General features: G+C 44.5%; 1 protein-coding gene across 1 annotated transcript in view; it reads left to right on the top strand.

Moving 5' to 3' along the window:
• The window catches only part of LOC129069777 (core histone macro-H2A.2), a 51,380-nt gene that overhangs the window by 19,078 nt on the left and 6,633 nt on the right, over positions 1 to 25,669 (top strand). The window contains exons 2-6 of the mRNA XM_054572423.1: positions 3,936 to 4,166; positions 14,806 to 14,912; positions 18,918 to 19,115; positions 20,170 to 20,280; positions 21,739 to 21,843. Of these exons, the coding sequence (XP_054428398.1) occupies positions 3,995 to 4,166; positions 14,806 to 14,912; positions 18,918 to 19,115; positions 20,170 to 20,280; positions 21,739 to 21,843 (693 nt within the window). The 5' untranslated portion in view covers positions 3,936 to 3,994. The remainder of the gene's footprint in view (positions 1 to 3,935; positions 4,167 to 14,805; positions 14,913 to 18,917; positions 19,116 to 20,169; positions 20,281 to 21,738; positions 21,844 to 25,669) is intronic.

The raw sequence follows: 25,669 nt of genomic DNA, 5'->3' as shown, positions 1-25,669 counted from the left end.
CTCCCTACTGCTGTATTCCTGGAGGTGAAAGGGAATGAGCAGCCAGCACTGCCTTCTCCCCCTTGCTTTCATGAATTTTGAGTTTTATTTTCCTGTTCCCCACTGTTTACATGCTTATAACTCTCCTATGCACTCCGCAATTATGAGACTTTATACCTTGGTATTCTTGGTCTCTCAGTCATGAAAGGACAGGTATACTGCAGATCTAGGCTGTATTTTTCCCATCTACCCAATTCCTAAGAACCTCAGAGCCACCTGGAGAATGAAGCTACCCGGGCATGGCTGCGTGGCCTCTGGGGGGCCCCCACAGAGTGTCCGTAACCACTCAAAGACCCTATTCTTCAAACATGTAAACAGAGTCCTTAAGCTTTGCCTAATCAGAGTAAAATTTGTTTTAGAGCATAAGGTAAATAAATGTAAACATTTAAATATTAATGTTTGGGTGGAAAGCAATGTCTAATGGAAAGAAATGTCACATTGCAATAGTTCTTTTCTCTTTAGATGAATGGCCCTACCCAGACTCAAATTCACAGGAGGCAGATAACAGCCTGTTCAAGTTTTTATCACCTGACTTCCCAAGAATGGAGAGAGTCAGAGGAAAGGCTGGCCTGGAAAGAAGGAAGTCAGGGGTTATAATTTCTTACAGCTCCAGGCAGAGCCCAGCTCAGGCTGGGGGACAGGCGCGGTCTTTGGAAAGTGCTTCTCTCAGGGGACTCCGAGAGGTGAGGCACCGCCCCTGCTCCCATCTGTGGGTTCCAGCAGGCAGGATAAGCCGCCTCCCTGCTTTCCCAGGGAGCCCTTGCCATGGTCCCGTTCTTCCAGTACACAGGGACCTCCCAGCCCTTTGGGGCCCAGGAGTTAAGTGCCTGGCTGCTTAAACTCAGCACAGTGCCTGAAAAGATGGGCTCCCCAGGTACGAAGAACTCTCCAGCGCTACTAAAGCACATATAACAGTCCATGTTACACTTAGGTCTCACGTGGAGCTGCATCTTCAGCTCTGTCTTAAGGCCCTAATGTAGAGGGATGTCTGGAAGCCAAAGGAAGAAAGCCTTGTTACAAATACTGTGTTTGGAGTGATCCCTACATTTTATTATATTCAGCCAATATGTTTGTCTATTTCATCTAACACCATTTTCCTTACTTGGCTGTTTTATCTTCATGAGTGTTTTAGGCCTCAGTCCCCCGAAGCCGCCTGTTTTTCTTCTACTGCTGGTCCTAATTTCCGTTTTTGGGGAAATGTGTGATTCTTCTTGGCTGACACTGGGAAAGCCCCGAGGTAGCTTTACCTTGCACACCTACGCATTCTCTGGCCCTTTCCGCTTGAGGAAAATGGAGGAGGGGAAGCAGGAGTCCTGCCCTGGCAGCATGTGTCCTCTGTGCACGGTTCTCTCTGTGGGCAGGAGAGATCGTGACCATCCAGTGTGTATCTATCCGCAGGTCATGTCCACCCTGGGATGGGCTTTCCAGGTGGTTTCCTTGGCAACCAGACCTACTTATCCTCCCCCTTCTCTCCATTTACCAGTAACTGAAAAAAGCACATAGTTGACTTAGTGGAGTCACCAATACTAATATATTTTTATGAATCTACACAGGCTCTTCATACTTTAAAACTCACTTCTTAAAGGGACTAAACTTTTCCAGAATCATTTGAAAGTTGAAAAAAACAGGAACTTTTAAGACCAGAAGGACCTTCTGGATCTATTAGTCACTGTCCCATTTTACAAATGAGACCTACACCAGTGACCCAGACTGACGTAACTAGTTATGTAGAAGGGGGATCATGCCCTGGAGTCCTGTTCCCAGTCCTGGGCTCTTTCCACTGTACCGGGAGCCGCCTCCATTTTGAAACCACCGCCGGCCAGCAAACATGCCGTGTGGTTGGATCTGAGGACAAGGACCATCATTTCACATTGCTTTATGTGTCCTCTATCCCCTGGGACAGTGAGGACCAACAACAGGTACTCAGACCTTTTACTGATGCCTGACCTAAGTTTCCTCAACATGAATCGATGGTTATAATTCTAATGTGCAGTTGCTTGCTTCCTCCAAGAGAGGACATCTGTGAGTCTATTTATGAATAGTTAGCAGCCTTGTGCAGCGGAAGCACAGAAAATGCAGAAGTTCTAAAAACAGTGATACTGCTTTATCCCTGCGCCTTGCTGTGAAAGAGAGAATGTTCTAAGGCTATTTGTTCATCTTTGTACTTAACGTTGATGAATACCTACATCTTTTGGTGGCAAAGCAACACACAAAATGGGAACATATAAGTACATATAAACATTTAAAATTAATGTATGTGAGGTATGTAATAAAATGCCTCAAACTTGCATCCTTTACCTCAGGGATAGGAGGGTGTTGAGAATGGAGAATGGAGTTGTTGCTAATTCCATTGTTTTACTTAGCTCCTCAGTTATAATGGAGTAATCGGATACTTTAGAAAATTGAAGTCTATGTTCATTCTTCCATCCAGAGTAAATAAATGCCAGTTTTGTACCTTTCACATTATCCATGCGTTCATTTTGCACTCTCACCCATCATATTTTTAGCCACTTTCTTAGGCCTTTTCGTTGCCATCTTGGTTGTCGGTAAGCTGGCCTAGCCAAAATTCGAAATGGCTGCTTCAACAGGTAGAACCAGTTTCAGTTTATTTTTGACTGTCTCATTTTTCATCTTGAAATGGCCACTGAGCTTGACATTGCCTTTGGGGCAGAGAGTTTGATTCATTAACACGTTTCCTAGAAATTTTCTGGCTTCTTTTCTTTGGTCCTGCTTGCTTGTCCTTTGTAATTTGCTTTTATTTATTCTGAATTATATTCCATTTTTTGGTCACAGTATTCTCTCAACCAACAGAAGTTAAGCACTATTACAATTCTCTGAATTAATTTTAGCCTTACAGAGTCTCTTTCAGAAGCATGTAATTATTTTATCTTCACACAAATGATAGCTTCCTGAAATAACAATGAGTTATAAACATGACTCTCTGTGCATCGTAGTGAAGTCCCTTCTTCAGGCTGATTCTGAAGTTCCTCCCCCAAAGCAACCTGGATACGCTGTTCCAAGGAGGAGAAGTTTGAGTTGCATTCTGACTTCTAATTTGCTATGTTTGGTTACTGTGCATTAGCATATTCACTAAAACTGCATCTTCTGGCACGTTTTTATTTTTAAAAATTATTGGAAATTTAGAAAAGTGTTACATCTGAGAAATCAGCTGTGAGCTGTAGATCATAGCTAGTGTTATAATAAAATATATTTGTGTATTAAAACAGAAGCAAATCAGAGAGAAGAAGAATCCCGTTAGTTTTTTCTTCTTGCTGCTGTAACAAATTACCCCCAAATTTGGTGGCTTAAAACAATACAGATTTATTGTCTCAGAGTCTGGAGGTCAGAAGTCCCAAAATCAATTACACTGGGCTAAAATGAAGGTGTCAGCTGGGCTGGTTCTTTCTGGAAGTTCTGAGGGGAGAATTCATTTCCTTCACTCATATCACGACTCACTCTGATCTCTCCTTCTTTTACGCCACGTTAGACCTACCCACATAATCCAGAATAACCTCCCCATCTTGGGGTTTTGAAGTCAATCACATCTGCAAAGTCCCTTTTGCCACATAAGGTTATACTTTCACAAATGGTTCTGGGGATGATGAAGTGGACATCTTTGGAAGCCATCATTCAGCTGCCTAAAAGACCATGACTTCTCTCTCTGGTGGCAGTTTCTTTGGGCTGGTATGATGGGGTGGGGAAATGTTTGTAGGTGGTCCTGCCAGTGCCCCTGCAACCACCCCACGCCCAGCTTCCTGCCTGCAGCTCCCTGCGTGGCAGCCAGGCCTCAGCTGCCTCCACGGGACTGTCAGGCATGTCACATAGTGCTCTAGGATACACTACTGTCCCCAAGATACCAGCTGCCCTTTCTCACCCTGTTTTTCTTTCCTTTTCAGCATTGTGGTAGTGCCGGGAGGCCAGTGTGTCAGCAAGCTGAGAGGGAAACTGAGGCAAGATGTCGGGCCGGAGCGGGAAGAAGAAAATGTCCAAGCTGTCCCGTTCAGCCAGGGCCGGAGTCATCTTCCCCGTGGGGAGGCTGATGCGTTACCTGAAGAAAGGGACGTTCAAGTACCGGATCAGCGTGGGTGCTCCCGTGTACATGGCGGCAGTCATCGAGTACCTGGCAGGTAATGCGACTTCGAGGGCCAGGCAACCCACTCCCAGATCGCACCCTCCCCTCCGCCCCACCCACAGGCTGGGAGGGGTGCTGTCTCAAGCCCGCTGTGGTGGGTGACTGGTGTCAGCTAGCCGGCTCCGCTAAAACCCATTTCTGCGGGCTTTGGGGGAAAGAACGGGGCAGAAGGGGGGCGGATGATCAACACAGGAGGAAGAGAGGCCACAATAGAGTGGCTTTTCCACACCAACCCTGAAAAGGTGTGTCTTGTTTAAGCAAACACAATGTGTAAAAATCTAGGCTCCCAGAAAAGAGAAACTACGGGGACGAGGGGTTGCTATTCATTTTGTAAAAGGGGTCCTCGCTTTACATCAAAGGCCTCGTTAAACATCAGTTCTCCTGGTGTGTTGAAACTAGGACTCAGTGTCCATAAATAACATTGACCAGAGCATCAGAAGCATCTTCGGTTGGTTCCATGAAGCCAGTAATGTTCTTTACAATGGTGGTTCTCTGTCTATAATGGGTACATGGGAAATAGTTGTCCACATTGGTTGTTAAAATTTTTTTTTTTTTTTTACTAAGAGGTGAGTTTTGCTATGTGTTCTCTATATATTTGAGCAACTTTCTATTTCATTTTTGTCATTGTTGTACTCTTATGTCTTAAACAAATCATACTTCACAATTTCAAGGATGCTTTAAAAATATTTATGAATATATAAAAATAAAAATATATCTAAATAAGTGTGATTAGTTCATTGAAAGGGTCCTTGTAGACATTAGCAATAATGCCTCTGACTCTGCCCGTGGTTAACAAATTCCCCAGACCCCAGGGTTAAGTCCCTTGGGAAGCCCACCTGAGGGGAAAGAGCAAACCTCCCCCAACTGTCTACCTGGAAGCTGAGCCCCCTGCAGCCACAGCATGAAAACCCCCAGGTGTGGCAGGGCTGGACCCAGCTTCTGTCCCAGGTCCCTCTTCTCATCCTGCTTCTTCCTCAAGAACAATCTCTTCCTCTTTAAATGTATGGCCTTATTGTGTCCTCTTGATCCCTTGTCACTCACCGAGCAACATCACTGATGAAAGGTTTGCCTTGATCCACGCCCGGAAACCTTGTCCCCCTGGACCATCTATCTGTCAGGCAGGCAGACCTCAGCACCGTGAGCCTGTCCCCTATTGTGGAATGAAAGGCTTGTTCCTGGGCTAAAGGTTTTCCAGGAGGGTCCTTTAGGAGGTTGGAGAGAAGGGCTGGAAGGCTCCGAAAGTCGACTGACTCAAGTGTGATAGAGCAGTGCTTTTCAAAGTGGGATTGCTCTGGGGATCCTGTTGACAAGGTCTGGGGTGGGGCCTGAGACTCTGCATTTCTAACAAGCTCCCAGGTAATGCCGATGCTGCTGGTTTAAGGACTGCTCAGAGGAGCAAGATGGTAGCCTGCCTTATAGCAACAGGCCTAAAGGCTTGAGGAATGCTTAAAATGTACGTTCCGGGTAGCTCAGTTGGTTAGAGCATCATCTGCATACACCAAGATTGTGGGTTCAATTCCTGGTCAGGGCACATACAAGAAGCAACCAATGAATGTGTAAATAAGCGGAGCAACAAATCACTGTCTCTCTCTCTCTCTCTCTCTCTCTCTCAATCAATCAATCAATAAAATAAAAGTAAAAAAAATAAAAATAAAACTTTCAAGAAAAATAAAATTCAAGTTCCTGGCTGCACCCCTCCCCCGGTGGTCTGATTCACTGGGTCTGGGGTAGAACCCAGAAATCTGCTGGAAAAACCTGCTGACTCCGGGATGGAGAGGAAGGACTCTGAAAAAGGTGAATGCAATTTTAAAGCAGTCTGTTAGGCCCCTGTCACCCACTGAGACCAGAAACCACTTGAATGACCCAGAGACCCCACAGCCTCTAAGCAGGGAGCTGGGGTTCCCTGTGGCCTTTCGACCCCCAGCCGTGCATTTTCTGCTCTACTACACTGCCCCATTATAACGTTGTGTTACTAAAGTAATTAAATACTTTCTGTGTCTCCACTTGGCAAAAGTCCAAACTTATAATAAAACAAAATTTGGCCTTTTGAATCATTGGCATCTTTGTTCATCTTTGGTTCAGATAAAAGCTTACGTTTTCCTATTTATTTATTTATTTATTCAGCAAATATCTGTTAATCATCTACATGTCAGTTCACACACTAAGTCCTCAGACTACTCTCTAGCAATAGAACTGGACCACTGAAATGATTTTTAATTTGTCTTGGATTTGAGCCCCCAGTTGCCTCCATAGCAATGCCTACTATAGCCTGAAAGTCACACTCTGACTTTGAGCCAGCAGGTCTTTAAAGATTTGTAGTATCTCCCAAAGTAGAGCGCCATCCTATTTCTCAGTTGAGTTCTTATAATCCTCCATTCACTCAGCAGTTACTGAGCACCTACCGTGTGCCCAGTGCTCTAGATGCTGAGGATACAGCAGAGACCGAGACAGACAGGAAGCCCTGCCCTCCAGCAGGATGTGCCTCAGGGGAGAAGCAAATAAGTAAGTGGAGTGCCCGTGCTACGTCAGACGGCGCGAAGCGCTGGGGACAAATAAAGCAAAAAGAAAGGATGGATAGGGTGTTCCAGGAAGGGGCGGGGACGGGGGTTGTAAAGGCCCTACTGAGGGGGCGGTGGCTGTGAAGGACGCCAGGGTGTGGGCCTGCAGGTGTGTGGGGGCGGCTGCACCACCTGAGGGAAGGCCGGTGCTGGGAGTGTTGGGGGAACAGCAGCGGGGAGGAGAGCTGGAGCTGAGGGAGAGGGCTTGGGCTGTAGATGAGGCCAGAGGGAGAGTGGGCTGGTGAGGGGAATAAGAGCTAGCAATGGGGGCTCTGCAGGGTTTTGAGCAGAAGCGGAAGTGATCTGTTGGGGACCAGGGGAGAGGTACAAGGGTGGGAGCAGGGGAAGCAACTGGAAGGTATCGCAGAGGTCCAGTGAGAGATGTGGTGGGGAGTGCGCAGCAAAGGCACAGAGACGTGATCAGAGCGCTGATCTATTCTGAAGGCAAAGTCAACAGGATTTACTAATGGGTTGCATGTGAAATAGAATGAGCACCTGGAAGGGTGCTGTTGCCATTTACATCCTCCCTCTCAACCCCCTCACAGCCAGTCCCAGCATGCAGTGCCTTCCTTGGTCAAACAGAGAAGGTGAAGTTGGTCTTTTGAGGCTCAGGCCTGTCTTCTCTGTGTCTCTTCCCTTCCTTTTGTGCATTTTCTCCCCTCCAAACTCAGGCTGGAGTTAAGAGAAAGCACTGGCTTGGTTAGATGTCAGTTTAAATCTGGTTTATCAGCTTACCAGCTTGGTTACCTTGGGCTAATTCCTGAATCTCTCTGAGCTTCAGACATATAAAAATGCCTGGTGCATAGGATGCACTAAATACATGGTAATTCTTCTCTCCCTTCTATTAAGAGCTGATGAAATTATTCAGGGCAAAATACAATGACTAAATCTGTTAAAGTGTATTTTGGGGCTGTATTTGCATTTTAATTAGACAAGGAGTTTTAAGCCAAAGAAGTGAATCATTATTAGTGAAATTTCAGGCTGTCGTTGAATAAGTAAGGGGGTCAGGGGGTGTTAGTTGGTTTCTTTCTTGTTGTTTTGGAGGAGGCATCAATTGATTTTGTTTAGGAAAGGGCGCTCACACTGTGACAGCCTCCTGTCACCCTTGAAATGAGCTTCAGCATTCAAGACACAAATATGACTGAATTTTTCCTTGAAGATACACACGGCAGAAAACAGGCAGCCATGACCTTGCCTTCGCCAGGCTTACCTCCCAGGAGGGCAGACGAGAATGGAGCACAGCACAATAAGGTAGCACGCGTGCTGGGCAGAGAAGTTAGAGGGGCTCTGGGCAGGGGCGGGGCGGGCACCAGGGTGGCTTCCTAATGTAAGGCAAGGGTTTTAAGACCTAAACCCTGGTTGTTCTCAAATTGATTGACTGAAAATCTCGATGCCTGGGTCTCAATTCCAGAGATTCTGGAATATGTTCTGGGCACCAGGGTTTGTTTGGGTTTTTTTTTTTTTTTTTTTGAAAGCTCCCCCAAATGATTCTTATAGGCAGCCGAATGGGGGAAGGGGCGTCAAGGTCAGCTCAAGCCCTTCAGCCTTGGCTGGCAAGTTCCTTTCAAGCCAAGCTGGGTAGGCTGAGGTGTGGAGATGTGGACTTGGAGACGAGAGGGCGGAGAACTTGTATGAGGAGTCTGGCCGACGGGGAGAGAAGAAAGGACAGGAGCCAGTGCGTGGAGAATGGTGCCTGTAGCTGAAGTAGGAAACAGCGGAGGAGCAACAGGACGCAGGGTAAGGGGCTCGGTTTGGGAGCTGGATGATTTTGGTGTCTACAAGATGCCCAGGCAGGTGAAGAGGTAAGGGATGCTGGATTCTGGCCCTTATCGGCCTAGAACCGTTAGGTATGTCACCTCACTCTCATAGCGTCATTGTGAGGATTACGTGAGATAATGCAAGAAAAGTGCTTAGCGCCGCTCCAGGCACATGGTGGCGACCTAGTCCAAGCAGCAAGTGCTGCTCCCAGGAGGGAGCATTAGGCTGGAGCTGTAGATGGGGCCTCTTGGGCAGACTTCAGTGAAGGCCATGGGAGTGAGTGAGGACACCCAAAGAGGGCACAGTGACAGGACTGGAGAGCTCAGGACCGTTTAACAGTGCGTCCGGGTTTATGGGCCAGGTAGGGGGCAATAGGTGTTAAAGGAGGCAGAGAAGGGCAGCCAGAGGTTAAGGAGAAAAGCATAAGAGTCAGTCTCTACAGACCAAGAGAAGGAGAAGGAGTCAGTAACCATCAGGGGTCATGGTTATGAAACCAGGCAAGGACAACAGATCTAGCCACCTCAAGGTCATGGCAACCTCAGCAAGGATGGTATGGGTGGTCAAAGCCAAATGGGCTGAGGAGCAGAAGGTGTGGGAAGGAGACTAAGTGGGTGAGGACTCTTCTAGGGAGTTTAGCCCAGAAGAAGGGAAGTGAGGGGACGGCAGCCGGTGGGGTGGGAGGTGGGGGAGGGTGTGATGCCGGAGACGCCTGAGCCCGGGGTCCTCATGTTTTAAGTTCAGTTTCACTAACCAGACCTGAAATCTAGCATTTCCTTCCTTCATGAATGTGGGCAACAAACCACAGTAGTGTCAGCAAAAACTGGGGCTTTTTCACCAATCGAAATTACTGGCATTTTTTAATTATATTCTCATTGTTATCATTATCTAGAACGTCATTTACACTCATCATTACTTCAGAAGCACAGTAGTTATTAGACCTGCTACTAGATCTTACTATTTAATGCGTTAATAAAGAAGCATGTAGCCTACTGTAGCCCAGATTTTTTAATACTTTGAAAACTATACTTCAGTGTAATCAGTTTTTTTAGTCATCCAGTGTATTTTATGCATTTAAAACCTTATCCTTTGTTGGCGAGGATACAGAGAAATTAGAGCCCTTGTGCATTGCTGGTGGGAATGAAAAATGGTATAGTGGCTGTGGAGAACAGTTTGATGTTTCCTCAAAAAGTTAAAAAGAATTAATTGTATGACCCAGCAATTCCACTCCTAGGTATGTGGCCCCAAAGAATGTAAATCAAAGACTGAAACAGATACGGATACACAAACGTTCATACAGCATTATACACAATAGCCAAACAATGGGAACAACCCAAGTGTTATATCCAGTTCACATTTCCAATGTAACTGAGGAAAAATGGACTAAAACACAAGCCCCAAATTCTGGAAAAGTAGTTTTGTATTCATCAGCAATAGATATAAATACAAGGTATTAAGAATGAGTACTTTACCACTTTTACGGTGAGAAAATGTGATGTATTTTTAGGAAGATACACAGGTCCTCAAACAGGGTTGACTTTCAGGGTACCTCATGAAATCACCGTGTAACATGAAAATCCATCATTTACACATCATTTCCAGACAGTTGGGTCTCTCCATTTAACACAAAACATTTTTTTATCTAATAATTTTCATTTATTACATTTGTGTTTTGAAGAGACACGTGTTGTTGTGCATGTTGCGCCCCGCACAGGGACACGCATTCAAGGGACTACCTTTCACATCATGGACCTCAAAGAACTATACGAGGGGGACACCCAAAAAAATGGAATTACCTTCTGGAGAGCAGGCCCCTTGTAGTACAGGTTTCCCCCGGTAGATGTGTGTTCTAGGAATCCATCTAACGCCCGCTGGAGTTGTTGTGAGAGGCAGCGTTCGGCCTCAGTGAACTTTTTTTGAAGACTTTCAACATGTTTGCCCATTTCATGATGAGCGACTTACTGCCCACACTGGGCTGAGTGTTTAGCAGTTTTTCACCAAAAGCAGCATGACCTCCATTCCCCACCCTCCCTAGTCACCCGATCTTGCCCCTGAACAATTTTATTTTGTTTCCCTGGATGAAACAAGGTCCTCAAAGGGAAACATTTTGCTGATGTGGAAGAGGTGAAACAAGAAACAGCAGAAGCACTAAAGGGCATCAAAATCGATGAGTTCAAAAACTGTTTTGACCAGTGGAAAAAAATATTTCAATAGGTGTATTGCAGCAAATGGAGAGGACTTTGAAGGTGACTGAAGTTTAAACATATAAGAATAATTACACTATAGTTTATAAATAAATTCCAGTTTAGGGCAGGAGATGGGATGTCCCCCCTCATGTATTTATTGTGAGCATTTCCAGCAGATGGCAGTAAAGGGTCTGGGTCTGACGAAATCAGATCAAGTGGCCTGAGGAAGGGACACGCCGTACATCCTTTTCTAATTTGCACAAAGGCACCTATGACCTAGCGGTGGCCTTGTTGGCATAAATCTGGAGGAGGACAAAACTGGGGACAGAGAAACCATTTGGACAGCCATTACCATTTCCTGGGCTGGAAGAGAATGGCAACTAGCATGGAGAAGAGGCGCAAAGGTGTGTGAGGCTGATGAGACTGGGAGGCGGGAGGGGAGGGGAGGAAATGACTCCCAGGTGTGTATGTGGATCGAGCCACCAGACCCAAGGGCGATGGGAGGAGCAGGTTTGGGAAGGGGGCTTTCTGGATTTGAAGCGTTTGATCTACCTGTGGAACACTCACGTGAGGAGTCCCAGGTGACATCACTGCAGAGCTGGAGGTGCAAATCTGACCACATGGGCAGGTAGGTGGAAGCTGCAGCCACAAATGGATGTGACTCCTCCCAAAGACCACATGGCCCGAGCAGGGCAAAGGGCCCACACAGATCCCCAGGGCCACTGTCACCTAGTGGGCAAGTGTACAAGCCAAAAGGGGCCAGGGAAGGACACAGACTAGAAGGAGTGGCCACTCCACGCCCTCTGTCCCAACCTCCCATTTAACGTGGTGTTTCCCACGTGCTGGAGCTGGGATTTCTAGTGTTGATTCACACTGAGTACAAAATGAGAAGACGCAGGCTCTTCTAAAATAATGTGCATGGTGAGCTTTCCAACATCCCTTTTGGCTGCAGAAATCATTTTTTTTACTACCAGATACTCAGCTGCATTCCAGATGGTTGCTATTGCTGGAAATGAGACTTCCAAGAAGTGAGAGATTTGCTATGGAAGTCTATAAACTTCCATAGAAGTCTCTCCCATTTAACAGAGCAATGATCTTCCTGCAGAATTTCCCATGAAGCAAATGTGTGCTATATAAATCCAGTTTTCCTACTGATTGCTAATAGAAGGATACTTGTGTTCCCAAAACCAATAGTCACTCAGGAATGTAGCAACTATAACATGGACAAGATGGGAGAACGAATTCTCAGCATTGTAACACTTTTCATTATGGGAATACCATATAAATATTTAACTCTAATGCTTATTTTATAGTACACATGAATGCATTTGTCAGAACAGCATTTGAAAATAATAGTGATGAATGTTATTTCAAACATTTAGATGGTGATGTCTCTGTCCCAAGAAAGGTTCAGACTAAACATTCAGCAGAGAAAATAACTCCTTGGTCTTGATTTTCTACTGTGTATCATTAAGAAGTTTTCCCCTTTACAGAAAAAGAAGAAAAAGAAAGACCTCTACTTCTGCTTTTGCCCTAGAGCACATGATCAAGGCGCGCTTTCTCACACTGGTTTTGGAAGGGGGGACCGGAGCGCAGCTGCACGCGAGTCACCCTGCGCCCTGCTTCGTGCCACCTGCTGAATCGCGCTGCCTTTGCTCTCCTGTGCTGCATTTGATTTCAGCAGGTTTCTCTGTCTGAGAATTTCATATCTGTGCATCTGTCTATCAAGCTGAAAATAACCTGACCTTCAGGGGCTTCTTGAAGGCTCCAAGAATGTAGGGCTTCCCATTAGCCCTGCTTTTCGTGCTGACAGCTAAGTCAATGAACCTGGGAGGATGCTTAACTTCTTCCTCTAAATGCAGGTGACAGAGAAAGGAGAGGGATGGTCCAAGATGGTATATTAAATTTGATTGCTCAGGAGCTTAAAATTGGGAGGCTCCTTGGCCCCTACACCTATTTAGAAAAAAGGGTGAAGGAGTGTACCTTCCTCCCAGGCATGGGGCACTGAGATGGGGAAGTGCAAGAACCTTCTTTTTTTTTTAATCCTCACCCAAGAATATATCCACTGATTTTAGAGGAGAGAGCCATTGATGTGAGAGAGAAACATCGATCAGTTGCCGCCCGCATGTGCCCTGACCGGGGATTGAACCCACATCCTTTTGGTGTACGGGACGATGCTCCAACCATCTGTGCCGCCAGGGCAGGAAACTCTTTTTACTGCACACAGCGGGAAGCTGCACATTTTAACTTGGAGTCATACAGGAGGCTTATTAGTGAAAGCTATATTACTACATTTCTTTTTTCTTTTTAAGAACTACATTTCTTTTTGATGGGTGTACTTTCTAAGATAAAGAAAGGGTTGGGCAGCAGTCTGAATACAACAAATCAGATTATTATATTACTATATGATGATGGCATTAATTTCAAATACTCTGTCTCATTGTCCCAACAGATATGCTCATACTTCTCAAGCTACAGTGCCCACCCCCCAATCTTTGATTCAGAAAACATGACCTCTGTATAAATGAATTGTTGGTAAACACTATTCATTGCTTAATAACCTGTAAAGGATGTTGTGAGATGAATTTGCAGCGATTTAGCGCTTTTCATTATGGAAATGTCACATAAATATTTAACTTTAATGTTTATTTTATTCTAATTTTTGTTAATTACATTTGCTTAGTTAATATGGCATACTTATGCCAAATTTTATTTTATTGCCATAGACTTTATAAATGATAGTGATTTTATGTGCTGTTTTATTTGAAATTAGGTTAATTCTAAAGACATAGAGAATCACCTGTTAATTTGGGGGTTTCAGTATTTGTGCCATTATTACAGCCCATCCCCAACACACACATGCACACACACCTGTGAAAACACGTCACACAACAAATGTATGCACGCATGCCCATACACACAACTCTTTCCTCCATGTATTAGTGAAACAACTCATCGGCTCATTCATACATTTGAAGGCAGACAAGTTTGATTTAGCAGAACATCGTTCTAAAATTGAGGAAGAAGGAAAAATAACAAAATAGGAGGGAGGAGAAAGTATACAGGTGGTATAAAATAATTCTATAGAATTTTGACTCCAAAACTTTGATAGAATGTGATGGAGTTTTAGGAAAATTGCTTTCTATTTACCAAATGACATGTTTGTAAATCTCAGCGCCATGCATAGTTTCTGAGGGCTATGCGGAAAATCCCTGGGCCCCAACATACCTTCCTTCGCAAGTCTCATAGGCATCCTCACTAGGAATTCACCTCTTGGGCTAAGCATTTCTCCATCCCATAGTATAAGTCAGTTCTTCCCATCCACTTTCTTTTAGGACAAGAGGAACCTGGGGCATCAAGTGATGAGGAAACTGAGATTCAGAAAGGGGTCTCAACAAGTACCAAAGACTTTACCTACATCACTATTCTCCTCAGAGATGGTCCTGCTGTCTGTAGGCTAAAAGAGGCTCAGGTCCTATGTTAGGGTTTTGTTTTGGTCAGGATTAACTTCTGCCAACAGTGGCTTAAACAAGAGTCTATTTTCTCTTTCATACAAAAGAAGTCTATAGAACATAGTCCAGATTGGTAAAGAAGCTCCACAGCCATAAGATACCTCAGTTTCTTCTATCTTGTTACTCTATCCTCCACAACTTTCTTCCTCTTGGTCAAAGATGGCTGCTCAAATTCCGGCCATCATGTCCTCAGTCCACCTGTAGAAAAGGAAGAAGTACCATATAACACGACTGTTTGCCTTTCATTAGCTGGAACTTAATCATATGACCACACTTATCAACAAGGGAGGTTGGAAAAAACTGTCTTCATTTCTTCCTATGGATATGGGCTCAGCAAAAAAAAAATCAGAGGTCCATAGACCAAGAAGGATGGGGAGGAATTAATGTTAAAGGATAACTGGAAGACTTTGCCACAGGATCATATATCAGGTCTTGCTAAAATATCTTACTTGTCTGTGACCTGAATTCTTTTCAGCTTTCTGAATTTCTTTCCATGCTCAGACATAAAAATCACAAATGAATAAATGTGATCAAACTCCAAGACCATTCCAAAAAAAAAAAAGGCTTTAGAAAACTCAGACCCCATTCTGTGATTGCCTATTAACTCCTCATTGTAATTTCAGCCGAAATTCTAGAATTGGCCGGCAATGCTGCGAGGGACAACAAGAAGGCCCGGATAGCCCCAAGACACATCCTGTTGGCAGTTGCCAATGACGAGGAGCTCAATCAGGTATGTCTCCAACATGGACACATGCCACCAAATGGGTTTGCCAAACACACTATTGCATGTGGCCATAGCTGGCTACAAATCATTCCTGCTACAGTTCCCAGTCACATTTATATCAAAAAACTTAAATCATAGAAGAACCAATTCTGCTAGCTGTATCATTCAGCTTCAAAATATAATTACCTCTGGAATAGATCCCATTATATATTCTGGGTCTGGTCAAACCTTTTTTCCTCTTTCAAAGCAAGCTCAGTGTGTTGCTAGGGAAGGTGCAGTGCACATATATTACACTTTTCACAGTTTCTTCCCCCAAACTTTGTTGACAGTGTACTCTGGTGAGGGCAGGAGAGCCCTTCTTCATGTATTAGGACTGACATTTTATATTTTAGAACTGACTCCAAAGTGGAGTGATTGCCCCACCCACCCCCAAGGATGTGCAAGGCGGCAAGTTGATAATATAAGAATTTCTGAAAAAGAGGATCCAAGATGGCAGAGGAGTAAGTGGAAGCTACACTGACTTCCTCCCAGGACCAATCTGGAATTATGACTAAATTGTATAGAAATCACCTTGAATAACCAACTGAACACTAGCTGGAGAGAAACCTTATAACCTTGGACAGACAGAAAAAAACATTTGAGCATGATGTGGCTGGTAGGGAGTGCAGAGATGCAAGAGAGCTAGCTGGTGTCCCACAGGGGGCAGCTGAAGTGCCGGAGGGATATTTCAGCGGCCCGGGTTTTCCCCCTGAGAAATGTGGAGTCTAAACCCCAAGGCAGACTCCCCAGCCTTTAGCACCAGAGCTGGAAAGGAACCCAGATAACATCCAGCTGTGAAGAGCAGCAGGAGTTCTGTCTGCTAGGGAGAGATAGCTGGAGATGCAGAGAGCCTCTTAGAGGGCCAAAGCACAAAATTTCGTTTGCAGCCACTTACCCTGGGTGCTGGCAAAGAGAGGGCAGAGTAGACTAGAGACACTTGAGGAGAGTCTGGGTTGGTGGCTCAGTGGAGAGAACTGAGAGAACAGCCACCAGGATCCATGTACTGAGTCATCCCCCATAGTGCAGGAGCTATCTCTGAACACTCCTCTCTGAATGGCATCAGCCTGAGGGGAAGCTATAGCCCTGCCCACAGGAATTACTCTGCTCCACCCTGTGGTTCTTCAGCCTGACTGCTGATTACAGCTTGATTACATTAACAGCTGATTAGTTTAACATCTAAGGCAGAAAATACAAAGCAGCCAAAATTGGAAGACAAAGAAACACACCTCAAATAAAAGAGCAAGAAAATTTTCCTGAAGAACTAAATGAAATAAAGGTGAGCAATTTATCAGATAGGGAGTTTAGAATAATGATTATAAGGATACTCAACAGCATGAAAAAAGATGACCTAGAAACCATAAAAAAAGGATCAGTCAGAAATAAAGAATGCAGTATCTGAGATAAACAATATACTAGAAGGAATAAACAGTAGGTTAGATGAAGTAGAGGATCGAATCAGTGTTTTGGAAGACAAGGTAGAAAAAAGCAATGAGAGGAGCAAACAGAAAAAAGAATTTAAAAAATGAAGGGAGCTGGGGGTGGAGGGATTGAGCAAAAAAGAAAAAGGACTCATGGACATGGACCACAGGGTGGTGATTGCTGGGAGGAAAGGGGTATAAGGAGACTAAATGGTAATGGAAAAAATATAATAAAGTTATATATTTAAACAAAAAATGAGGAGAGCTTAAAAAACATCTTGGGCAACATGAAGCATAACAACATCTGCATCGCGGGATACCAGAAGGAAAAGAGAAGTGAGCAAGGGATCGAGAACCTATTTGAAGAAATAGTAACCAAAAACTTCCCTAATCTGGTAAAGGAAAACATTGCACAAGTACAGGAAGCTCAGAGAGTGCCAAGCAAGTTGGACCCAAAGAGGCCTATGCCAAGACACATCATAATTACAATGACAAGGCTTAAATATGGAAAGAACCCTAAGAGCTGCAAGATAAAAGCAAGTAAATACCTATAAGGGAACACCAGTCAGACTATTATCTGATTACTCATCAGAAATATTTCAGGCCAGAAGAAATGGCATGAAATATTCAAGGTGATGAAAAGCAAGGACCTACAACCAAGGCTACTTTACCCAGCAAGGCTGTCATTTAAAAAGCAAAGGCAAAATAAGGAGCTTCCCAGACAAGAAAAAACTAAAGGAGTTTGTTAACACCAAACCAGTATTACAACAAATGTTAAAGGGCTTGCTTTAAGAAGAAGAAGAGAAAGAGAGAGAAAATAGAGGAAAACAGTCTAAGAAAAAATGGCACCTCATATGTATCTATCAATAGTCAGCTTAAGTGTCAATGGCTTAAATGCTTCAACCAAAAGACAGAGGGTAGCTGAATGGGTAAGGAAATAAGACCCATATATATGCTGCCTCCTAGAGATCCCTCTCAGATTGAAAGATACACACAGGCTAAAAGTAAAGCGTTAGAAAAAGATATTTCGTGCAAATGGGAAAGAAAAAAAAAACTGGGGTAGCAGAACCTGTATCTGACAAAATAGGCTTTAAAACAAAGGCTATAGTAAGAGACAAAGAAGGATACTATATAATGATAAGGAACAATCCAACAAGAGGATATAATCCTAATAAACATTTACGCACCCAACATAGGAGCACCTGAATATGTAAAGCAAAACTTGATAGACATAAAAGGAGACAAAACACTAATTTGAAAGAACATGAGCACCTCTATATTGATTGCAGTGTTATTTACAATCGCCAAGATATGGAAGCAGTCCAAGTGTCCATCAGTAGATAAGTGGATAAAACAACTATGGGACATTTACATAATGGAATTCCACTCGGCCCTAAAAAAGAAAATTTTACCCTTTGCGACAGTATGGATGGACCTGGCGAACATTATGCTAAGTGAAATAAGCCGGTCAGAGGAAGACAAGTACCGTATGATTTCATTCATATATGGAATCTAATGAACAAACTGAACTACAAGCAAAACAAGAGACAGACTCAGAGATAGAGAGCAGGATGAAAGCTAGTGTAGGAGGAGCAAGGTTAGGGGGTCGAGGGATTGAGCAAAAAGGACCAAGGCCTCATGGACATGGACAATAGTGTGGTGATTGCTGAGGGGAGGGAGGTTTAAGGGACTAAATGGTAATGGAAAAAATATAATAAAGATTCAATATTTTTTTAAAAGATTTTTATTTGTATTTTTTTTCTGATCCCATTTTCTCAAACTGTCTGTTGTAAAATGATTCTTATTTCCAGTCCATCATGGGCTGATAATTTCTAAAAATAGGATAAAAAATAATTACTAGAAAAATAAAATAATACAATCTACAAGTGATCAGATTTTTATTTTTAGCTCCAATAGATACACAATAACTCTGCCAATTTACTGTAAAGATCTCTAGACTCTTCCTCATGATCCCTGTACTTTGGCACAGATGGGTACCAAATAGTTTGTGCGCCAGCCCTGGCTGCAGACCACACTTGGAGCATCGCTGCACTAGGGTGTGTACAATGTGTCAGTGGAATAGTATAGTACCTGCCCGTTAGTTAAAGTGAACAGGTAGCAGTTGGGAGATGCCTGGTCACACGTGTTTTACTACATGATCAAAAGAGTGCAGAGACCACTGATCTGCTGTTAACTGGGTCGAGCCCTAGCGTTGACCTTTGAATCTCATTCTTTCAAGCTGTGCTCCCCGTGCATGAAGCTCTTTATCCTCTGTTATGTCTGGAATTCCAGAGCCCATCACTGGTTTCAACCTCTGTACCCTTTCATTGTTCTTTGCTTGTTGTGTTTTCTGCGCAAGATCACAGGAAGCCTTGGTACCTACAGAGACACGCTCTGCAAGTGAAACAGGGAAAGCCAAATAGACTGTGTATCATGCAGTTTCTTTCGGAAAGCAAAAACCAGACTAGACCTTGTTTTAAAATCAGTTAGCATTGTATTAAACCCACAGTCAGAACGCTCTTAGCTCTCTGGACTTGTGTATTTCTTTCTTCAGCTGCTAAAAGGAGTGACCATTGCCAGTGGAGGAGTATTGCCCAGAATTCACCCCGAACTGCTGGCCAAAAAGCGAGGGACCAAAGGCAAGTCGGAAACTATCCTCTCCCCTCCCCCGGAGAAAAGAGGAAGGAAGGCCACGTCAGGCAAGAAGGGGGGCAAGAAATCCAAGGCTGCCAAACCACGGACGTCCAAAAAGGTGAGCCAGGGACTCCCAGAACAGGAGGAAAGTTGAACTTTCGTAAGATGAAGGTGTAGCTGCACCTCCAAAGAACTGGGGACTCTACACAACTTGGTGCTGGGAGAAAATGACAAGAATGTCTATGAAGAAGAAGAGTAAGAAGCCCTTGAGATGCTCAAATCATCAGGCAGGGTTTACTGGTTTCCAAACCCAAAGTGTGGGTGGTTTTCTTGTTTCCACATCCCTTCCATTGCCCTCACTAAAATCTTATGTGGGAGCTAACAGCCTGAAACTCTGCTTTTCATTTCTCAGCACTCCACGGTGCACACTAAAATATCTCTAGTCTCCCCTAGATAGTCGCCTGAGTCCAGCCGGTGGGATTTCAGTTGTTCTGGATTACCCGATATGCTAAATAGCTACAGCTCAGAGATGCCATTTGCAGACTAGTACTTTCATAGGCTGCCCAGCACAGTAACCGCCATCCATGTGTGGCTATTTCAATTTGAATTTAACTTAATTAAAACTAAATCAAATTTAAAATTTGTTCCTCGGTTGCACCAGCTGAGTGTTCAGTCACACTGAGCAGCACAGATGCAGGACGTTTCCATGATCGTGGGAAGTTCTACTGGACAGCGCAACTTCAGAGCTGATCAGTTTCCCGCCCGCAGACCTCCGTGACAACACAGAGATTATATTAGAGCTCGCTGCACTGCCATAGTGCCCCAGGGAGAAGGGGGATTGAGCAATGTGCTAGAATGACCCCACTTGGTACTGATGCTTATCATCATAAAACTGTAGGCATCGAAAACAGTAAGAGTAACGTACCTGTGTGCAGGTTTGAGTGAGGACTACAGGCACTGTGAACCCTTTCACACACCGTACTTTTGGAAGCACCCTTTTCTCTCCCTTATGTTGTTGCCCCTTGCTTCTCTTTGTTGAGAATAGCAGAACATAACGCCTGACCCCTTCCTTTCATATCCACATTGGTGGTAGCCATGGGAAGAGCTTTGTCAAGCCACTTCGGGCTTTTTCCAAATGATTCCCCATCTGTTCCTCTGATTTCTACCCACAGTCCAAACCGAAGGACAGCGACAAAGAAGGAACTTCAAACTCCACCTCTGAAGATGGGCCAGGGGATGGATTCACCATCCTCTCTTCCAAGAGCCTTGTTCTAGGGCAGAAGGTAATAAAGAGGATCATACTGTGCTGTAGTAAAACGTGATTGCATTTTTATAACCTACTGTACAAGCAGTGATGCCTCCCTTCAATCCCTGGCTTCCCTCATCTGCTTTCACTCTGGTCTTGAATTATTCATTTTTAAACTAAAGAGCTAGGGCAGTGTCTGTGCTGTGAAAGTAAACAAGCTCTGTAGTTCTGAGCATTGTTCCTGTTGATGTTGGTCAGCCAAAGGTAAGCCTCGAGAATCCTTCTAGTCAGCAGAGAGGATGTCGTTGCTGGTTTTCTGGAAGGTTCCCTGCCCCTGTTATTTCTGTGCTCACACTCACAGCTAACTTTCTCAAACAGGCTTTGGGAGGTCCACCTTACATGGCTCAATGTAATTTATCAAAGAAAGAAAATAGAAATATGTTTCCTGAAAACCCCTGGTGTTAGAAATGAATTATTTGCCAATAATTTAGTCTGCTTGCCTTTCCCAGTGGCAGGAAGAAAACAGACACGGCTAGAGATTTGAACAGTCTCCAACACAACAGCACCCCAGCCAGATATGCAAGTAATTCATTCCCACAGCATCAAAGTTTACCAAACAGACAATTTATCTATCAACTCAAGTGGGGCTGCAATAAGATCCACAAGGCAACAGTTCATCATATCCCTGGTAGTTTGAATGTTTGCTGCCTGACAACAGTAGAGTGTGAACTCCTACTGAAGCCGTTAGGAAGAGCATGTTAGAAAAGTGTAAATGGGGCAGGTTCCTAATTCATCACTCATGAAAGCCAGAAGCAAAGAGGTGGAATTTATGTCCCCTCTAGGGGCCATCCGCAGTTACATGACGATTAGCTTTCTCTCCCTTCTCTAGGGGAACAGGAGCTTCTTGCTCACATGGGGAGATGATGGATAACACCTCCATTACACTAAGCTATGAGCATATAGGGCAGCATTTCCCAAGTATAGTCCCAACAGTGTGGTCCCCTAAAGGCAATGTGGCCAGACACAGGCAGGTCAGGGTCCTGGAGCCCATCACTTCTCAAGCAAGGTCGCCAGCTTTGCATCTCTGCCCCAAAGCTCTGTGCAGCTCTGGGAAAGATGCAGGGAACAGAAGGCATAAAAGAGAGCAAGCCCCAGGCTTCCCTCACAAGAGCTACTCAGAGAATACATCACCAAACACCAAGGCTGCCAGGACTGGGACACAAAGGAAGAGTCTGTAGAGAAAGGAAGAAGAGAGGTCCCATTTCTGCTCCTGGAAGAGGAGGTGATTTGTTGCATCAAACACTCTGAGCTCAAGAAGAGCCTAATGAAAACCAAACACCTGAGAAGCTTGAGGCAGTTGCTCTACATACAGCCCTTAATGTTGACAGTCAGGATTAATAATTGGAAGAATGAACAGATATGATGTAATAATGAAGATTTTTAACAGGATTTTATCTTTCCTGCCCTCTCCCTCCATCTTTTCTTCCTAATGCAGTTGTCCCTGACCCAGAGTGACATCAGCCATATTGGCTCCATGAGAGTGGAGGGCATCGTCCACCCAACCACAGCCGAAATTGACCTCAAGGAAGATATAGGTAAGGTCCTGAGACTTTGGTAGAGGTGCCATAGGATAACCCGCTGTTTGAGCAAGTTCTTATGAAGTTGCTCATTGTCACCTGGATATGCCCTGCTTGGGGTACCATGTCAGACTCTGCTTAGCGTATAATTGAATAGCATTACTAGAGAGTAATTTTGTTTTAAATCTGCATATATTTTTGAAATTTTTATTGAAGTGCTATATAAAAACAGATCATTAGCGCACAGCTTGGTGAGTATTTCTCGAAGTGAACACATCTTTGTAAGCAGCACCTTGATCATGAAGCAGATCCTTACCAGCACCTCAGAAGTGTCTCCCTCCCCAACCCCAGTTACCATTCCCTCCATGGGTGACCACTGTCTTATCTTCTAAAGCATAGATAGTGTCATCTGCTTCAGAGTTTATGTAAGTGAAATCATGCAGTGTGTCTTCTTTTGTGTCTGGCTCCTTTTGCTCAACTTTGTATTTGCGAAATCCACCCATATTGTTGAAATCCATCCATTCATTTTCTTTGCTGTATAGTATTCCACTGTAGGACTATACCACAATTTGTTGATCTATTCCATAGTTGGTGGTATTGGGTAGTTTCTGGTTTGGACAACAATGAGTAATACTGCCAGCAACGTTGTTATACATGTTTTGGGTAAAATCTACATATGTTTTAAGCTTAAGTGGTGAGAACACCATTGGCAAAAAGGAAAAGGGCATCTAGAAAACAGTAGCTGCCTTTAAGGTGGGGATGGTACCAGGCTCGGTAGAAGAGCTTAGGAAGGTGAGCTATTATGGGCACCGAACCATGGTAATATAATAGCATACTAAAGATCACCATCTTAGATCACAAAACAGAGGCGCCTTAAACTCTCCATTGAAAGAGTGAAGTGAGCAAAGAAAGGGCTTTGTCTTTGGAATGCAGGGCTCACTTCTGAGATAGGGGATTTAAGGCAGTTGCTAGTTGTTCATCCCTGGGCAGCGGCAGCGGGGCCCCAGGCTGCTGGGCCCACTATGTTTCCCCTCTTGGCAGCAGAAGGCACTTACTTTGCAGAAAAGGAGATAGGACAGCACTGAGGAGTGGGGGGTTCATTGCAGAGAAGCAGGACTTCTCTTGCACAGAAGCAGAAATGGTGGAAATTCCTTCTTCACTCTTCAAACCCAGCTCAGGCCCTACCAATACCAACTCCCTGTCTCCGTGGAAAGACTCCCCCGGTGACCTTAATCTTGAGCTCTGTTTGGATGTATGTGTGTCCTAGCTTCTCACAAGCAAAACAAGTGACGGTGTCCAACTTTACTATTTCAATAGTTCGCGTTTTTATTTTAGGAAAACAGTAAAGATATTCCCATTTTTTAAGTGGCAGGGTGGTGGTAGAACAGAAAGAGCACTGGTGTTGGAGGAAAAACTCAAGCTCAGACCCCAGCAGCGGAGGTTCTGGAGCCAACCTGTGTCTGTGTCCTGGAGTTTTTAATCACTTCCTAGCTCTGTGGCTTTAAACAGGTCTCTTATCATGCTGAACGTCCGTTCCGTCCCCTGTCAGTGCAGGTAACAGAGTAGTTCCTGGCTCATGGGAGTGCTGTGAAGGTGGAATAAGATAATACATGGATGGTCCTTCGCACAGTACTGGGCTCATAAGCATTTAATAAATAATAGTCTTCTTACTTTTGTGTCGTTAGAAGGGCTCCCTCCTCTTGTGTTCCATTCTCCACTACTGTCACCCAAACCAGTAATCCACGCAAATGAGACCCTCATTTATTCGTTTTAAAAATTGGTTGCTATTACAGAAAAGTTCAGGCATACATAAAATAACAGAGGAGTATAATGAATCCTTATGCACCCTGTTGGGAAAATTATCAACCCATGACCAAATTTGTTTCAACTCTGCCCCAACATGTATCCCTCCAAACATCATATCATTTTCTCTGTGAATACTTCAGAATAATGAGGGCTATTTTTTAACAATATAACCATAATATCGTATCACAACTGGAAAATTTAAGTTAATATCAAGTAACAGTGTTTAAATTCCAGTTGCGGCTAGAATTAACGTCAATTTTTTAAAATTTGTTTATTTGATTCAGGATCCAAATAAGCCCACACGTTACAATCAGATGATAAGCATTTTAAGTCTCTTGTAGCCCATAGTTTCCCCTTCCTCCCCGCCTCATTGTTTTTGCAATTTATTTGTATAGGAAGGCAGATGACAGCCCAGATTTTGTTGCTTGCATACACCTGGTGTCCTTAAATATGTTTCTTTTCTGTCTTTCTTATAAGTTGGCAGTCGATCTAGAGGCTTGGTAAGATTCAAGTTAAAAAACTGGCAACATGGCTCGGCCAGTGATGGAATGTTCGTCCACCAGGAGGCACACAATGCCTGGTTGGTTGTCTCTCACTGATGCTCCATTTCTAGGTTGGTCCATTCATTAGGGGCAGCGAAGTGGAGATGCTCTCGTTCTGGCATTCCTCACTGGAGTATTTCCACAGACAGCAAGATCCCTCATCAGAAGCCCTCAGGGAAGGGGTGGACTCACCTTGCCTGTTACACATTTGCATCCGGCCCCTGACTGGGCAGCAGAGGGCAGCAGCTTAGGCTATTTCCCCTGCTGTCAGCAGGAACTTGGCAACCAAGCCTGGTTACCTGGCCTCCTCCAGGCTTCTGTGACCCAGCCGGTCAGCACTGGGTGGGAGTCTGAGGCCCAGAAAGAGACTTAGAGGCACTTGGGTTAGCCCGTGATAACCGTTTCCAAATTGTATCATTGAAACCCAAGTACATTCCTGAAGAAATCCTCTCCCCATCCCCTGCCCGGTGGAGAGTGACTGCTGGGATGGCATTTTCCCTAACTGAGGAGTCCGATGCACTGTGGCTCTCCGAACATAATCGAGTGTGTGAATGTGGAGCAGGGAGGCCCCCTCATCCAGATTCTAGGGAAGCCTCTGAATTGAAAATAATAACTACTAATCACCATAAAGAGAGTTGAGCCTTGCCCCGGACATCCAGAGCATCGAATTCGGAAGACGATGGACATATATGAGGGGAAATACCGGATCTCCCACTGAGGGCAGCAGTCACCCTTGTTTGGACAGATTTGCCCCTGTGTCTCAGCATGAGGTTCCTAGTGGGCGAGAGCGGGGGTCCTGCCATCTCCTGGGGGTCCCGCTTGTCCTCTATAGTAGCGCAGCCCTGAAATATCAAGTCAAAACTGTCCTAACATCGAAGAGTCAAAGGATCTCCCAGTGGAAAGCTCTACATTTTTCCATTGAAAATCAAGGCCCGCACTGGGGAGCAGCATTCTAGGTGTCCTGGGCCTGTCTGTCCTTTGACGCCACGGACTTACAACACATTGGCGGTGGTGGGAGGGGAGCAGGACCCCGGTACTCTGCCCAGAGGTTTCCGCTGAGCCACGGGCCACCTCAGGCCTGGGCTCGCCATTGTGGCTGCATCCCCTGGACCTACTGTGACTCTGGGGCAAGGCTTATAAGCTGATGACAGGAGGGCCTGTGAAATCCACCCCAGCATGGGATGCTGCCGTCAAATCAAGATAATTGAATTTAACCAACACAACAGAGACTGAGCCCAAAGAACAGAACACCAGAGCCTAATTTTTTAATACAAAATCATCTTTAGATTCATGTCATGATACACTTTATGGCCAAATTACCCCCAAAAAAGTTCTTTAAGAGTTTATTAGAGGCCCTGACCAGGTAGCTCAGTTGCTTAGAGCATCATCCAGATATGCCAAAGTTGTGGGTTCAATCTTTTGTCAGGGAACATACAAGAATCAACCAATCAATGTGTTAGTAAGTGGAACAACAAAAAAAATGTTTCTCTCCTCCCCCCTC

This window comes from Pteronotus mesoamericanus, unplaced genomic scaffold (assembly GCF_021234165.1).
Source record: "Pteronotus mesoamericanus isolate MK-2021 breed Mesoamerican mustached bat unplaced genomic scaffold, CSHL_Meso_final contig_24, whole genome shotgun sequence".
NCBI classification, from domain to species: domain Eukaryota; kingdom Metazoa; phylum Chordata; class Mammalia; order Chiroptera; family Mormoopidae; genus Pteronotus; species Pteronotus mesoamericanus.
Note: the sequence above shows the minus strand (reverse complement) of the source record. Positions and strands in the feature narration are given on the sequence as shown.